General features: G+C 60.1%; 6 protein-coding genes across 6 annotated transcripts; 4 read left to right on the top strand and 2 right to left on the bottom strand.

The window, feature by feature from the left end:
- Positions 1-323: 323 nt before the first annotated feature.
- On the top strand, positions 324-1,124 carry TRAVEDRAFT_129231 (uncharacterized protein; the record flags this gene model as incomplete). Its single annotated transcript, XM_008043214.1, has 1 exon — positions 324-1,124. A coding segment is annotated over one exon (801 nt), but the record flags the coding sequence as incomplete, so codon positions are not given.
- A 261-nt stretch (positions 1,125-1,385) lies between these two features.
- Positions 1,386-2,177, top strand: TRAVEDRAFT_82754 (uncharacterized protein; the record flags this gene model as incomplete). The annotated part of the gene is made up of 1 exon (XM_008043213.1): positions 1,386-2,177. A coding segment is annotated over one exon (792 nt), but the record flags the coding sequence as incomplete, so codon positions are not given.
- A 248-nt stretch (positions 2,178-2,425) lies between these two features.
- TRAVEDRAFT_59949 (DUF1744-domain-containing protein) lies at positions 2,426-9,867 on the top strand (the record flags this gene model as incomplete). The annotated part of the gene is made up of 10 exons (XM_008043212.1): positions 2,426-2,525; positions 2,784-2,977; positions 3,031-3,156; positions 3,207-3,929; positions 3,982-4,298; positions 4,348-4,528; positions 4,585-4,770; positions 4,823-7,291; positions 7,346-9,742; positions 9,805-9,867. 10 exons carry the CDS (start codon positions 2,426-2,428, stop codon positions 9,835-9,837), a joined length of 6,726 nt encoding a protein of 2,241 aa, XP_008041403.1. The 3' UTR covers positions 9,838-9,867.
- Positions 9,868-10,217: 350 nt separating this feature from the next.
- TRAVEDRAFT_73522 (uncharacterized protein) lies at positions 10,218-11,400 on the bottom strand. The gene is made up of 4 exons (XM_008043211.1): positions 11,120-11,400; positions 10,863-11,066; positions 10,679-10,806; positions 10,218-10,621 (listed from the first exon to the last, which is right to left on the bottom strand). Exons 1-3 carry the CDS (start codon positions 11,363-11,365, stop codon positions 10,687-10,689), a joined length of 570 nt encoding a protein of 189 aa, XP_008041402.1. The 5' UTR covers positions 11,366-11,400; the 3' UTR covers positions 10,218-10,621; positions 10,679-10,686.
- Positions 11,393-13,636, bottom strand: TRAVEDRAFT_152196 (uncharacterized protein). The gene is made up of 5 exons (XM_008043210.1): positions 13,041-13,636; positions 12,365-12,982; positions 12,237-12,315; positions 12,092-12,182; positions 11,393-12,037 (listed from the first exon to the last, which is right to left on the bottom strand). The coding sequence occupies exons 1-5, from the start codon at positions 13,467-13,469 to the stop codon at positions 11,920-11,922; spliced, it is 1,335 nt and encodes a 444-aa protein (XP_008041401.1). The 5' UTR covers positions 13,470-13,636; the 3' UTR covers positions 11,393-11,919.
- A 192-nt stretch (positions 13,637-13,828) lies between these two features.
- Positions 13,829-16,279, top strand: TRAVEDRAFT_171539 (Hydantoinase B/oxoprolinase). Its single transcript, XM_008043209.1, has 10 exons — positions 13,829-14,112; positions 14,177-14,263; positions 14,325-14,622; positions 14,676-14,718; positions 14,776-14,930; positions 14,987-15,176; positions 15,229-15,367; positions 15,420-15,489; positions 15,550-15,786; positions 15,843-16,279. Exons 1-10 carry the CDS (start codon positions 13,889-13,891, stop codon positions 16,170-16,172), a joined length of 1,773 nt encoding a protein of 590 aa, XP_008041400.1. The 5' UTR covers positions 13,829-13,888; the 3' UTR covers positions 16,173-16,279.
- Positions 16,280-16,432: the final 153 nt, after the last annotated feature.

The following is a 16,432-nucleotide window of genomic DNA, read 5'->3' as shown; positions in this document are numbered from 1 at the left end:
GCTGGCGACTCCACGACAGTAGGGAGTGACATAGGGAGTATGATGGAAGTCCGGTGATACCGGGAGGCAGGGCGCCCGTAAGGGCGCTAGGCAGGGGCGGACCGGCGAGGTTGATGATGGAAAAGAGGCGCTGTGTGAGGCGCTCTAAGGGGAGGGAGGCGGATGCTGAGGTGCTGCGAGGGTGCTGTGGCGTCTGGGCCGAGTTCTGGTGGGCGTAGGCAGAGCCTAGGAGGGGAGGCGTTGGCGACTCCACGACAACCTTCTTCCAATCCTGGGACGTTAATACTAAGCCGCAAGGGGGCCTCCCGCGGGACCTGGCAAGGATGGTGAGGGCGGCTCGTAAGTATGGGGTTGGGCTATCTGTACATGAAGCCTCCGAAGGTCTGAAAACCGCGCTGCCGGCGTGGGCTCATCCGGCACTGGTGTCGAACAGACTGCAAACAAACTCGCCGTCAGCTAAGTGCCTGCGCGAGCGACACGGGGTGCTCACTGTCGGGGACTGCCTGCGGGTAGCACGCCGCCTATACCCCCAGCCAGGCCCTCTGGCCGCGCTGCACTCCTCTGGAGCTCGCTGCCGATGCGACGACTGCTGCGAAGACCGTGAGGCCCACGGCTGTGCCAATCCGCCGCGCTGCGCGACGCTCGCAGATGCAATGCTGCGGCAGATCTCCCCGAAGTGGAGGCCGGGCCCGATCTCGCCTAAAACGGACGGCCCGGCCGCTGCGACGCGAGGCGCCCCCGGGGCGGCCGGACTCACGGGCGGCAGTACCCCTTTTGGACTGCCACGGGCCACTGCCCTCCCTCTATCCAACGCCCTGCGCGTCTTCACCTGCGGCCACGACGACCCTCCCGCTCCTCCCTCTGTCGCTGAACTCGGAGCGCCTCCTCCTCCTCTGCGTACTAGCCTGGAGTGGACCCATGCGTTCACGGATGGGTCGTGCGTGACGACGGCTGGGGGGACGGCCGCTGCAGGCTCGGGTGTCTGGTTCGGTCTCGACGACGCGCGCAACACCGCGGCGCGCGTGCCTGGAGCAGAACAGACGAACAACGCGGCCGAGCTCCATGCTGTCGCACTCGCTGCTGAAATCGCACCCGCTGGCGCCCCGCTAGCGATCAAATCGGACTCAAAACTCGTGGTGGACGGACTCACCAAGCACCTCGACGCCTGGGAAGACCGGGGCTGGCTGGCTGTCGCAAACGCAGACCGCGTGCGGGGCGCGGTTGCGCGGCTACGCGTGCGCGGCGCGCCTGTCACGCTTGAATGGGTCAAGGGGCACGCGGGGATCGAGGGGAATGAAGGGGCGGACGCCCTGGCAGAGAAAGGGACACGGTTGGGGGAGCAACTGGACTGCGCGCTGCCGCAGACGCTGGCTAAGCATCTTGCTTCTGGTGTCCGGCTCCCCGTACTGACGCAGCGGCTGGCGTATCTAGGTATCCACCAGTGGAGGGCGCGCCCTGAACGAAAACAAACTGCGCTCACCGTGGGGCGGGCGGTGGACGCTGCCGCCGCGGACTGGGCAATCGCGCTCCGCCCAGCAACGCTGTGGAAGGCGATACGGCATGAAGACGTCCGCCGCACGCTGCGCGACTTCTGGTGGAAGGCGATGCACGGCGCGCTGCGGGTCGGCGCGTTCTGGGACAAGATCCCTGGCTACGAGCACCGCGCGCAGTGCATGCACTGCGGCGTCCCAGAGTCGCTCGAGCATATCCTGCTCGAATGCGACGCGCCGGGGCAGTCTGAAATCTGGCGAGCCGCCACCGAGGTACTCTCTAGGAAAGGTGTAGTGGTGCCGCGGCTCACATTCGGCGCCCTTCTAGCGGCACCCGCACTGACGGCGCCCGGGTCCGAGCCAAGGAACACCGTCGGGAGGACGAGGTTGCTACGCATTCTCCTCACGGAGTCGTGCCACCTCGTATGGAAAATCCGGTGCGAACGGGTGATTGGCCGGGAAGGCGACCCGGAACAGTACCACTCCGTCGCGGAGATACGACGAAGGTGGATAAACGCGGTCCAGCAGCGGCTGGAACTGGACAAGGCGCTAGCCCGGCCGGCTTCTGCAAAACGGAAGCTGACCCGGCAGCGTGTTCTCAAGACATGGGGAGGTGTGCTGCATGACGAAGAAGCCCTCCCTGATGATTGGATATATAGCAAGGGGGTTTTAGTGGGTAGGCCGTCATGCTGGGGCTCTCACGGATGATGGTGAGAGCCGTACTGGCGACGTGCAGTCCCACACTACAGCTAGCTTGATTAGTTGTGTGCGTAACGCATTTCCTCCGGTACGGTGCTAGGGTGTAACTCCCTCCAAAACCTGCATTTAGGCATAGTCTACGTACTTTTGAAAGTCCGATCTATGTTGCACCGCAAAAAAAAAAAAATAATAATAATCTACCGGAGTTAAACACCGCGCGCAGCTGACAGTCGAATATGTACTTTATACCAATCCCCAAGTACAAGCATACTAGATATCCCAGAGATAACGAGACGATGGGTTTCATCTTCCAAGGCGGAGTGGGCGCTGGCGGAGGTCCGGTAGACGCCGGGCCTCGCCGCGGAATGTGTGACGGTTTGTGATTGTTGGCGTCAGTCACAAGGCGACGCGACGCGTCACAGCTACTTTCTGGCAAGCGCGCGGTGCCCGAGGAGCTTCCACCTTCACGCTTCTCGTTCTCCATCTCCCCGTCTCGGTCTCTCTTCATGGCTCGGGGATCATCTGGCTCGTTTAAACGCGGAGGACGTGGCGGATCTCGTGGCTTCAGAGGCAACAGCAACACTTCGTATCGAGGCCGAGGACGAGGACGCGGTCGCGGTGGTGGAGGGGTACCCAGCGACGCGCAACCATTACGCGACGAGGAAGGAAACCAGCTCACGGAACGCTTCGAGCAGGTTAAGACGAACGATGAGGTCGACGAGAAGCTGGGCTTTGCCCGTGTCCAGGAGGGCCCACTACGAGAGGGGTGGCTAATTAACATGCATCCAGTGAGCACCGTGCAGACACGTCCGAGTCGCGTCGCGTCTGAACGCAATTGCAGACATTGATGAAAGATGCCGACTGGCCTGGCGGGAAAGCTGCCGTCGACTTCTACTTCATTCAAGACGACGGCGGCATGTTTAAATGCACGCTGCAATACGAGCCTTACTTCTACATCGCGTGCAAGGTACGCCTCCTTCTCTATCCTCTATATCCGTCTACTGACAATTCTCGCAGAGCGGCATGGAAACAGTGATTGAGGAATGGCTTCTGAAGAAGTACGAAGGTGCCATTTGTCGAATAACCCGCGAGAGGAAAGAAGACCTACAAATGCCGAACCACCTTATGGGTCACACTCGTCTATATCTCCAGCTACACTTCCGGAATGTGTCGGACCTTCTCACCGTACGGAGAGACATCATGCCCCTGGCTCTGGCTAACAGCGCGAAACTCGACGCTGTCGACGCGTACGCGGAAGTGGTCAACGCGACTGCTGCTGCTGCGACAAATATCGAACTCGAGGGCGAATGGGCTGCAGGCGTTGGTGGAGGCTCCTCAAGACGCACCGGGGTTCGCGATCAGGACCCGCGGGAGGGTATCATCGACATTCGTGAATACGACGTCCCATACTACCTGCGTGTCGCCATGGACAACGATATACGTGTCGGTCTATGGTACGCCGTGTCCTTCACCGCGGGGCAGCCGGGATTCAAGCTGCTCACGGAGCGCGTGAAACGTGCGGACCCGGTCGTTATGGCCTACGATATCGAGACGACGAAGGCGCCGCTCAAGTTCCCCGACCAGGCAATCGACCAGGTCATGATGATTTCGTACATGATCGACGGGCAGGGCTTCCTCATCACCAACCGCGAAATCGTCAGCGAGGATATTGACGACTTCGAGTACACCCCGAAGGAAGGCTATGAGGGGCCTTTCACGGTCTTCAACGAGCCAGACGAGGTTTGTCGAGTTGACACTCGTGGCATACGAACAATACACTTACCAGTAACAGGCTGCAGTCATCCGGCGGTGGTTCTCTCACATCCAGGACGTCAAGCCTACGGTCATGGCGACGTTCAACGGAGACTTCTTCGATTTCCCCTTCGTGGCAGCGCGCGCGAAGGTGCACGGGATCGACATGTTCCTCGAGATCGGGTTCGCCATAGATTCCGAAGACGAGTACAAGTGTCGTTCATGTGTTCACATGGACTGCTTCCGCTGGGTCAAGCGCGACTCGTACCTGCCGCAAGGGAGTCAGGGATTGAAGGCTGTAACGACTGCGAAGCTGGGTTACAACCCCATTGAACTCGACCCCGAGTTGATGACGCCGTACGTTGCTTTTGGCGATGCGCTCTACACGTTGCTGATGCACCTCTAGATACGCCATCGAGCATCCGCAGATTCTCGCTCAGTACTCCGTCTCCGATGCAGTTGCGACGTACTACCTTTACATGAAGTACCTGCACCCCTTCATTTTCTCCCTGTGTAACATTATCCCGCTTTGCCCGGACGAGGTGTTGCGCAAGGGAACGGGCACTCTGTGCGAGACGCTCCTCATGGTAAGTCTCCCACATTGCACTGTCCTGAATTATTCAACTGAGCCCTTCTTTCACAGGTGGAAGCCTTCCGAGGTCAGATCATCATGCCCAACAGACACGAAGAGTCCCACGGGAACATGTACGACGGGCATCTTCTCGCGTCGGAGACCTACGTCGGTGGTCACGTCGAGGCGCTGGAGGCTGGCGTATTCCGGAGCGACATTGAGACCCACTTCAAGATCGAGCCATCTGCCGTACAGAAGGTATGGATCTCGACACGATAACCTGACAAGCACTCACCTGATGTTCTGGTAGCTTATCGACGACCTTGATGCCGCATTGACCTTCTGCATCGTCGAAGAGTCTAAGTCCTCGCTGGAGGCTGTCACGAACTACGACGAGGTGAAAGCGGCGGTCCAAGCGAAACTCGAAGTGATGCGAGACAACCCGCAACGCATGGACCAACCGCTCATCTACCACTTGGATGTCGCCGCAATGTATCCGAACATCATGTTGTCCAATCGGCTCCAGCCGGATTCAGTCGTCAACGAGGCGACTTGTGCGGTCTGCGACTTCAACCGCCCTGGGAAGGAGTGCGACCGCAAGCTGCAATGGGCGTGGCGTGGCGAGTTCTTCCCCGCGCGGCGAGACGAGTTCAACATGATCAAACACGCGCTCAACCAGGAGAGCTTCCCGCCCAAGAAGCCAGGCGGTCCACAGCGGAAGTTCAATGACCTGCCCCAGGCCGAGCAGACTGCGCTCCTGCACAAACGACTGGGCGACTACTCGCGGCGGGTGTACAAGAAGATCAAGGACACAAAGATCGAGACCCGGGAGGCGATCATCTGCCAGCGCGAGAACCCGTTCTACATCGACACCGTGCGGCGGTTCCGCGACCGGCGGTACGAGTACAAGGGCCTGCACAAGACGTGGAAGAAGAACCTGGACGTCGTGGTCGGGGAGCAGCGCTCGATCGCAGAGGTCGACGAGGCGAAGAAGATGATCGTGCTGTACGACTCGCTGCAGCTCGCGCACAAGTGCATCCTGAACTCGTTCTACGGGTACGTCATGCGCAAGGGCGCGCGCTGGCACTCGATGGAGATGGCGGGCATCACCTGCCTCACCGGCGCGAAGATCATCCAGATGGCGCGCCAGCTTGTCGAGCAGATCGGCCGCCCGCTCGAGCTCGACACGGACGGGATCTGGTGCATGCTGCCCGGGGTGTTCCCGGAGAACTTCAAGTTCAAGCTCGCGAACGGGAAGGCGCTTGCGTTCTCGTACCCGTGCACGATGCTCAATCACCTCGTCCACGCGGAGTTTACGAACCACCAGTACCACGAGCTCGACCCCGAGGCGGGCGAGTATATGGTGCACAGCGAGAACTCGATCTTCTTCGAGCTCGACGGGCCGTACAAGGCGATGATCCTCCCGTCGTCGAAGGAGGAGGACAAGCTGCTGAAGAAGCGGTACGCGGTCTTCAACGACGACGGCTCGCTCGCCGAGCTGAAGGGCTTCGAGGTCAAGCGGCGCGGCGAGCTGCAGCTCATCAAGATCTTCCAGAGCCAAATCTTCGAGAAGTTCCTGCTCGGGTCGACGCTGGACGAGTGCTACGCCGCGGTCGCGCAAGTTGCGGACCGCTGGCTCGACGTGCTCTTCAGCCACGCGGACGACCTGTCGGATGAAGAGCTGGTCGAGCTCATCGCCGAGAACCGCAGCATGTCCAAGACGCTCGCCGAGTACGGCGGACAGAAGTCGACGTCGATCAGCACCGCGCGCCGCCTCGCAGAGTTCCTCGGGGACCAGATGGTCAAGGACAAGGGCCTCGCGTGCAAGTTCATCATCTCCTCGAAGCCGATGGGCGCGCCCGTCACCGAGCGCGCCGTCCCCGTCGCGATCTTCTCGGCCGAGGAGAGCGTGAAGCGGACGTACCTCCGCAAGTGGCTCAAGGACAACAGCCTGACGAACTTCGAGCTGCGCTCGATCCTCGACTGGGACTACTACATCGAACGGCTCGGCTCCGTCATCCAGAAGCTCATCACCATCCCCGCCGCGATGCAGAAGGTCACGAACCCCGTGCCGCGCATCCGCCACCCGGACTGGCTCTTCCGCCGCGTCGCGGCGCTGGACGACAAGTTCCACCAGCACAAGGTCACGGACTTCTTCAAGGCGGCCCCCAAGCCTGTGGCGAGCGACAGCATGGATATCGAGGACACGATGACGCAGCGCACGCAGGATTCGGCTCCGCGTCTTGCGACGGTGTACCGCAAGTCACAACGGAGGCAGGAGACCCCAGAGGAGACCCCTGCGGATAAGCTACTCGCGGAGCCTCTGCCAGATGTGCACAAGAGCTACAGCAAGTGGCTTAAGGTCATGAAGCGGCGCTGGAGCCACAGGCGAGGGGATATCTCTGGTGACGGGACCGTCATGCCCTCCATGTTCCGCGGCGTCCGGACGAAGCAGAGCACGCACTGGGACATTGTCCAGATCCGCCCGAACAGGACCCCAGGTCGGTTCACGCTGTGGCTCTCGGTGGACGGGACGCTCTCTGCGGTACCCCTTCGCATTCCTCGCGAGTTTTACATGCATCTGCGGACGCCTCCGAAGGAGGACCAGTTCAACCACGAGATGTACCAGTGCGAGAAGGTCGTGCGGAGCTTGCCTCGCGATCGCCAGTGTGTCAACCTGTACAAGATCACCGTGCGGGAAGACCTCTACGTGGACGGCCAGGAGCACTTCATCGACATCACCAATGACCCTAACGTTGACGGTGTATATGAATTTCAGGTGAGCTGTTATATCTTGTGTGACCTAGACCAAGCCTGCTCAAACAGACTCTAGCTGCCGCTCGTCATGCGCTCGATCCTGAAGCTGGGGAAGACATGCTTCAATGAGGACAAGACCATGACCTTGAATCGCGCAGAGACCACTGGGTTCGACTTACAACAGCTGAGCCGTTCCAAGCCCTCGGAATCGAAGAGGAAGTACCTCGACGAAGGCGCCGACGGGAAGTACATCTTCCTCTACCACGCCTGCTCCAACAATGCCCCCGTCCACGTCTTCGCGCTCTTCATTCCAGGCGAGGGCGTGAAGCTCCACATCGTCGACCCCGCCACTCGCCGGCAGCCGATCCCCCGACTCAGCGAGATGTACGAGAAACTCCTTGGCCAGTCCAAGACAGGCCCGTATATCTCCTACACGTACCCCGAGGATCTGCAGTTCACCTCGACCTATCACGGCAACGATGTGACCGCACTCAAGGCGATTTCTCGCGAGCTAGGACTCGTCGAGAACCGCTCTTTCATCGTGGTCGTATCCTCGAGCAAGGAGCAGAGCTACTTCGACCTGCATACACCCAAGCTGTCGAAGTTCCCCGTGCTGTCGATGAACAAGACCAAATCCGCCCACTCACTGGATGTCTTCCCGTGGCAGACAAGCGTCGCGCAGAAGCTAGTCAGCCGTTACCTGTCTCTCGGGAAATGGCTGGACACGGCTATGGCACAGGCCGATTACTACGACATTCCCGTCGGCCATATCGAAGGCGACAAGCCGCTGCTGCTGGCGGATGTCGAATTCGCGCGGAGGCTCATGAGCCAGGACGTCGTGCTGTGGTGGTCGCCTGGCGATCGACCGGACCTCGGTGGTATCGAGGAGGACAACCGTCCGCAGGAGGAGCTGGCCAAGACCGAGTTCACATCTCCCGGGTGCTACTCCAACGTCTGCTTGGAGATCACAGTCCGCAACCTCGCGGTGGACGCTGTGCTGCACTCCGTCATCGTCAATGAACTCGAAGGTAGCGGTGGCGCGACGGCCTTCGACGCGTCACGCACCCTAGACGAATACTCCAAGGGCGACGCTATGCAAGACCTCACATTGGGCGAGTCCAATGTGTCACCGCTAGCGTTCAGTATCCTCAAGTCGCTCGTGAAGACGTGGATGCTGGACAAGATCCAGGGCAACTTCCAGAGCCCGGCGACTACCGTGCTCGACCACTTCTGGCGATGGATCAGCTCGACGGCGTCGCACATGTACGACACCAGCATACATCGCTTCATCCACGGACTCATGCGCAAGACGTTTATCCAAATGCTCGCGGAGTTCAAGCGCCTCGGATCCCATGTTGTCTACGCCGACCTCAGCCGCATTCTCCTCGTCACTTCCAAACCACCCGGAACTGCACATGCTTACGCGACGTACATTACCACCGCAGTCACCTCCCACGAGCTCTTCCAGCACGTCTACCTCCACACAGAACGTTTCTACGACTTTCTCATATTCATGGATGAGGCCAACTACGGCGCGGTTGTCTGCGAGAACCCGCTTGCCATCGAACCCCCAGAGGAGCTCGCTATCGAGATGCGCTGGAACATCCAGTCCTTCCTTCCCCCCGCCATCCAATCCGACTTCCGCGCCCTCGTGCGCTACTTCCTCGTCGAGTTCTTCCGCACCTCGCAGAAGTGCAAGGGAGCCACCCGCGTACCTCTACGCGCGCTTCAAAACGCGGCCCCAGACGCAACACAGCTGGACGTGACCAAGGCCAACGAGATCTCCGCCTGCCGCGAGTTTGTCCAGCGCAAGCTCATCCGACGCACCCTGCGAATGCTCGGCGCAGTCCTCGACCGACACCGCGACGCACTCACCAGCGAAGACCCTAGTGCACTCGTGCAGTGGGACTTCCCCGTCTTACCAGGCTCTCACCTCCATCTCACCAACCCGGGGCTCGAGTTCGCCAAGTTTGCATGCGCGGTGTTCGCTCTCGCGAAGGAGCACACGCTCGAGGTCGGACTCCTCAAGCGCTCTCTCCTCGAGCTCGTCGGCGTGCGCGAGTTCGCGCCCGAGGCCTCCTTCCAAAACCCGTGCGAGCCGCTCAAGCTCGCGAGTGTGCCGTGCCAGCACTGCGACGCGATGAAGGACTTCGACTTCTGCCGGGACCCCGCGCTGCTGCCGTCCGCGCGCGACCCGGCGGCGGGGGCGCGCTGGCTGTGCGCGCGCTGCGACTGCGAGTACGACCGCACGGCGATCGAGTTCGCGCTCGTGCGCATGGTGGGCGACGCCGAGCGGCGCTTCGCGCAGCAGGACCTGCGCTGCTCGCGGTGCGCGCAGCTGCGGTCGGACAACGTCGCGAAGCACTGTGGGTGCTCGGGCAACTACCAGCTCACGATGAACAAGGCGGAGGTGAAGCGGCGGCTAAGGACGATTGTGAACGTCGCGCTGGCGCATAATATGGGTCGTTTGAAGGTGCGTCTTTCATTCCTGTTGGCGTCTTGTTGAGATTTGATCTGATGTATCTCTCGTTGCAGGAGGTCGCCCAGACGCTGCTCAACAACTGGTAGACGGCTCGTGTAGACGACGGACATTTGACCATGTGTGCCACTGCATCTGAATCATCGCTCTGCATCCCTGTTTTCGTAGCATGTACTGTTTTCCATCTCTTTACGATTACGCCACGGCTCTCTAGCATGTTGTATTTGTACATCTCATGAACCCGCACGCTGTTATTAATTAGATCCAACAAGATCCAATGATGTCATTCAATCGCACCACGATGGTCGAGCATTGCCAAGTTTTGTATGTCGATACAAGGACAGCCCAAAGATTCAAGACTGTTGATTTGCCCAGGTCCATGCAACGCATTGCCCTTCGTCAGTGGCGTGCTCACCAGGCAGAGTGTCTCATCGGGGGCTGAACATGCGCGGACGATGGCTCGAGATTAGGGAAACTGCTTCATTCGTACACACAGAAAAGTAAAACAACACTAGTAATCTAACAGCGCCAGTACATGCAAACGAGCCGAAGGAAAGCAGTAAAGACCAGCATTCGACGACAAGACGACGCACAGACGCAGAGAAAGCCGGGAAAGAAGAGTACAGGACGCGGGAAGACGTATGTACAGGCGCCACCGCACCGACCGAGCCCGGCAGCGCGAGGGGCAGAGAAAAGTCCGCGGAACTCCAGGGAGAGAGATCAGGAGGGGAGGGGATCGAGTGGGATCGCAGGGGTGGTAGGGTTCCGGTCGGGGCGGGTAGTTTAAATAGAAGAGATAAAAAGCGAGGCGGCGACAGCAGGAGACGAGAGGTGTAAGGAATTGCATAATTGCCCATAGGGCGTTGTTCGCGTCTTCGGGCCACGTCATGAGTAAGTGCACGGTACAAGTAAAATTTGCATGCGACTTACCGGAACTATCACGCGTCCGCGTCTTTGCCATCCTCGTTGGCAGCTTCAGCGGCTTCCTCCGCCTCGGGCTCCTCAGCGATGGTCTCAGGCGCGGGAGCAGCGTCATTCTCTTTCTCGGCGGCGCCAACCTAGGGGGCTCGATAAGCACTCCGGAGTCGTCCGCGAGGATTGCGTGACGTTGTACCTTGGATGCGGGCTTCTTGGACCCCGCGCGCGAAGCAGGTTTCTTCGCAGCTGCTGATGGGGGCTTCGCCGACGCGCGCGACGCCGGCTTAGCACTGGGTGCCCGCGATGCGGGCTTCGCGGAGCCTGCACGCGACGCCTTGGACGCGGGCTTGGATGCGGCCTTGCTTGCAGGCTTAGCGGCAGCCTTCGAGGCGGGCTTCGCCTACGCGATTTAGGGTCAGCGGCGTGGAACATGAGGAGGATGGATGGTAGTACCTTCTTTGCCGGCGGCTCGTCGCCGTTCACGGCGTCTTCGGCATCCTTCTCAGGTGCGGCACGCTTGCGGCCCTTGGTTGACTTAGGTTTCTCTTCGCCGTCGGCGGCGGGTGCCTTCTCCTTCTTGGAGCGCGGCTTGGCGGGGGCCTTCTTTGGAGCAGGCTCGACGGGCTTGGGCAGGTCCTTAATGCGGGAGGACCGGCGGGGTTCACCAGCGTCGGCAGAGGGAGCGGCCTTTCGGGGCATTGCGGATGGCGAGCGGGGGGCGGGGGAGGAAAGGGAGGGGATGGTAGCGGTCGGGGGACAAGATGCGACTGGTCGTGGCTGCAACTGAACCCTCCACCTATTCACGATCAACAAGTCCTGTCACGTGCACCCTGCGGTCCCGTGACATCCGCGTGTTGTGCCACTTTCGCGCGCTCGGGCCTCCTTCGCGCGCAGCGCTTCCGCGTCGGCAGCATACATGCTCCATGCCGGCGAGGATGGGCCCAGGGGCTTGCTCGCTGTTGGCCTGGCCGGGACGACGACGAGCGCACGCTTGTGGCCAGAGCCCAGGGGCGAGTACGGCATTTCAGGAGACATCGGGGGACCCGACCCGTTCCGGCGTGCCGTATACGGGGTCTCGTCCATGGACGCGGGTCGTAAATAGAGACACCAAGCACCCGAACTTCCGCACTGGTCGCAGCGGGCGGTTGACCTTCGCGCAGGGCAGGAGGCGCCGGGAAAAAGTGCGTTGCAATAGCCTTCTACAGTACAGGGGACTTGGCACGAGTATACAGGATCGGACGGGCTTGCGGGAGTCACTGTCGCTTCGACCGGATTTGCTGGATCCGCGCGTCGAAGAAGGCCCTGATATCCGCCTCCTTCACCTCCTCGCCATTCTCTGCAAATGGGCGAAGGTGTTTCATGAGGTCGTCGCTGTTGGACTCTGTTCAGCGTACGACTTGGCCTGTATTCAGAAAGTGCACGCACCGCATGGCGTTAAACTCCATGATACCATTTAGCGCTTTCTCGCGGGGAAGGCGCTGCAGCGCGCGCATTCCGAGCTCTTCGAGCGACAGACCTAAGACAAATACAGATTAGCTTCGGAGCAGAGAACACTGCGTTCAGAGCGCACCGGAATCCGGATCTTCCGGGGGTTCGTATGTTTCTTCCTCCTCCAACAGGAACGGGTGGGATTGTAGCGATGGATGACACTGAATGATTTGTTAGCACATCTCCCAAACGAAAACCCAAGACACTCACACTCTTACAATGACACCACCGGTCTCTCCACCCTTCGGTGAGAAAGACGTCTCCGCACCCCATGTATTCCTCAGCACTCCCAGGTAAGGACGCTGGCGCGTCATCGTTAGATGTGTTCGGCTGTGAATCGGACAGTAGACGGGATATCCTAGGGTCCTGAGGAGGGGCCAAGCATGGCGGAGGGGTCTCCGCCTCTGCAGATACCCGCGCCCTCTTCGCTTGAGGTTCCCCCTCCTTCGTAGGTGACCGCTCGCGTTTCTCTCCCGCGGCGGGAACATTCGAGACATCTTCTGTAGGCTTCTCATCCTTGCTCTCGATATCGACCGACGCAGCCTCTTTCGTGTCTTCCTGCCCGACGACTTGCCATGGTTCGGTTTCGGAAGAACGCACAACCATCATGGCCCCCGGGGTGCCCGCCAGTCGTCGCAGAGCGTCGATCCCGCGTACACACGCCCCGCATACAAGGACGTCATAGTCATCCGCACGGATGAGCGGCGGGGGTAGTCCCGACGACGACGCGTCCGACGCGCCGTCATCTCCTGCGGGTTCCGCGGCGGGGGTAGGCTCGCGCGATAACGGGCGCTCGCGGAGGTTCAGACATGATTCATGGAACCAATCCTATGACGCGTGTAAGACAAGGGTGAGCACGGATATCGCGACGAACACGGAGACGCACCTCACAGGCAAGACACTGGATCATCGTCTCCCGCTCCTTCTCCGCATCGTACGGGCGTCCGCACCGACAGAACACGCCTTGAAAGTTGCTCCCGTATACGTTCGTCTCATTGGGCTCTTCGAGAGCGGTGTGCAAAGTGCATGCATGCGCGAGGGCACGCGTCGGGCAGTCGCAGCGGAAACCGCGCTTCGGGAAGAGCTCGAGCTGCTCGTGGTCGGTATGGCATGCAATGGAGCACGCTGAGCATATTCCACGAGGTGTAGATGAGGGGGACGCGCGAGCGCAGGTAAGACAGAGGTAAACGGCCTGGCGGATGTGTCCGAGCGAGTAGGTGCACTGCGAGAACGAATGGGGGAGCGCGAGCGCGGCTTCTTGAAGAAGCGTAGTCTGGGACTCGAGCACAGAGGTCAACGTCGCAGAATCGCCCATTGCTACTGTCAAGGGCGGCGGGGATGTGGACGTGAGGGTCGAGGAGGAACGGAGGCTGAGTGCCAAGTAGCGGCGATGGCCCTGGGTCGACGCGCGCCCCGCCTTCTCTGCATGTGACTTCCACCGTCATGCTCCCCTCGCACGCTGCCTTCGATGTCGAGCTCGTTGTTTCTCCTATCGCGGTCTGCATTCCCAAGCCAGGGAGCCCCAGAGAACTCGGATCGAGCGTCGACAAAGACAAGTCGCAATCGCTCGTGGCAGGAACGCGCGGAACGCCGATCCGAAACGCCCGCCCCGACTGCTAGAGTCACTCCGATAGCAGTCCCTCTCATCTCATCCGCCGAAGGATAGCAGGTATCTCTACCTGAACGTCGAGAGCACCCACCACAAGCCGGAACACCCGCCAAAATCTGCGCACCATGTCGGAGCAGACAAAGTACAACCCGCCGGACCCGATCCTCCTCACGCTCTTCGCGAACCGCTTTATGAGCGTCGCGGAGGCGATGGGCCGCTCCCTCCAGCAGACCGCCATCAGCACGAATATCAAGGAGCGACTTGACTTCTCGTGCGCACTGTTTGCGCCCGATGGCGACCTTGTCGCGAATGCGCCGTTCATCCCGATTCATTTGGGGTCTATGAGTTTGTGAGTACCCTATGCAGCAGGAGAAGACTGAAGGGTGACTGACATGCGTCTTGGTGGCTTGCAGCGCGGTCAAGTACCAGATGCAGCTTCACGGAAAGACACTGAAGCCTGGGGACGTCCTAATGACCAACTCCCCGCACGCAGGCGGCTCGTACGTCCATCCCATCGCCTTCTTCTAATTCGCTGCCTAAGTACACCCCGCATACACGCAGGCACTTGCCCGACATCACGATCATTTCGCCGGTATTCGACGCGCAGGCGGAGAAGATCATCTTCTTCACCGCGTCGCGCGGGCACCACGCGGACATCGGCGGCATCCTACCCGGGTCGATGCCGCCGACGTCGACGACGATCTTCGAGGAGGGCGCGCACATCTTTAGCTTCAAACTCGTCAGCGAGGGCGTGTTTGACCATGACGGCCTCGTGGACTACATGGTCACGAAGCCCGCGCAGTACCCCGGCAGCTCGGGGTGCAGGAACCTCAGGGACGTGGAGAGCGACTTGAAGGCGGTAGGTGTCTCGGTTTGCTATCGTCCGGCGGCATGCTGATGCGTTCGCTCTAGCAAGTTGCGGCGAACCATAAGGGCATCCAGCTTATCCAGCAGAGTAGGTTGCGCGTGCCTTGCGATGGGCGCGACTCATACTGATAGTTGTTTGATGCAGTCGTGGATGATTATGGCCTGGAGACCGTGCAGGAATACATGTACCACATTCGTGCAAATGCTGAATCCTCGGTCCGCAACCTGCTTCGCGACGTTGCCAAACGCGCGGGCACGAATGTACTCGAGGCGGTCGACTACCTTGACGATGGCTCTCCGGTAAATCCATCTCTCAATACATGTCTAGTTGCAATTTGACTAGAGCAATCCCACAGATCAAGCTGAAAGTTGATATCGATGAGAAGACCGGCTCTGCTGTACTCGACTTCGAAGGAACCGGCTGCGAAGTCCGTGGTAATTTGAACGCCCCAATCTCCGTCGTTCACTCTGCCGTCATATACTGTATGCGTGCGATGCTCGACATGGACATCCCTCTCAACGCTGGGTGCCTCGTGCCCATTACTGGTTAGCACCACAGAACATATAGACCTGCTCACGCGTTAACATCGTGCTACAGTGAAGATTCCCGACGGCTCCCTACTCCAACCTTCGCGTACCGCCGCCGTCTGCGGTGGGAATGTGCTCACATCCCAACGCATCGTCGATGTCGTGCTCAAGGCGTTCCATGCTTGTGCTGCGAGTCAGGGTTGCACGAAGTGAGCGCCCTACGATCGTCGCCCCGTTTCGCACCTCTAACGAACCCTCTAGCAACCTGACGTTTGGCGCGGGCGGCAAGGACAAGGACGGCAACAACATCACTGGATGGGGGTACTACGAGGTACATCTCTTCGCATACATTCGCTCTTCTCGTCCACACGCTCATGTCCGTCGCCTGCAGACGATCGCGGGTGGTTCTGGCGCCGGCCCTGGCTGGCACGGTACAGACGGCGTGCACACGCACATTACGAACACGCGCATCGGCGACGTCGAGATCCTGGAGCGCCGTTACCCGCTCATCGTGCACCAATTCGGGATCCGCGAGGGCTCTGGCGGGAAGGGCCAGTGGCGCGGGGGCGATGGCGTCGTGCGCGACATCGAGTTCCTAGAGCCCCTGCAGGTATCCATACTTTCCGAAGTAAGTCACTCGCGTTTTCTGTCCTCTGAGAACTTGAGGTCTGATGTATGCTGCAGAGACGAACCAGGCAACCCTACGGCGTCGAGGGCGGCGAGCCCGGCGCACTCGGACGCAACACATGGGTCAAGCAGCTGCGTGAATCGGATGGGGACGCGCCGGAGGACTCGAGCAAGCCACTGAAACCGCGCAACATCAACATCGGGGGCAAGGCGACAGTCTTCATGGGCAAGGGCGACCACCTGCTTATCGAGACTCCGGGCGCAGGTGCGTGGGGCGCTCCCTCCGACGAAAATAACGGGACGGACGCACATAGCCATGAGCATGTCCGAGCATGGGCCCCGAGAGGTAGTTTGGCAGAGAGGGAGGCAGCGCAGGCAGGATTTTAAACGAAGCCAAGAAAGGACGGCCTGGAGAGGATCGGAAAGAAGGTGTATGAGATACGCATGAAGCAATATGTACTGATAGCTTGCAAACAGCCGTTTCCTAATAGCCCCAGGCGAGATGAGCCGTTCATGTCGCCTTTATTGACACCCGTCGCCTCGGGGGGGATATACGAGTGGCTATGCCACTTCGATCGCGCCAACGCTCGTCTCTTCACGTTCGAGACCGCAATCCGCCCCGCTTGTTCGCATAGATCCCGCCAGAA

Source organism: Trametes versicolor, assembly GCF_000271585.1.
Source record: "Trametes versicolor FP-101664 SS1 unplaced genomic scaffold TRAVEscaffold_9, whole genome shotgun sequence".
Lineage (NCBI taxonomy): Eukaryota > Fungi > Basidiomycota > Agaricomycetes > Polyporales > Polyporaceae > Trametes > Trametes versicolor.
The sequence above is the reverse complement of the archived record's forward strand: the minus strand, read 5'-3'. Positions and strand labels throughout refer to the sequence as shown.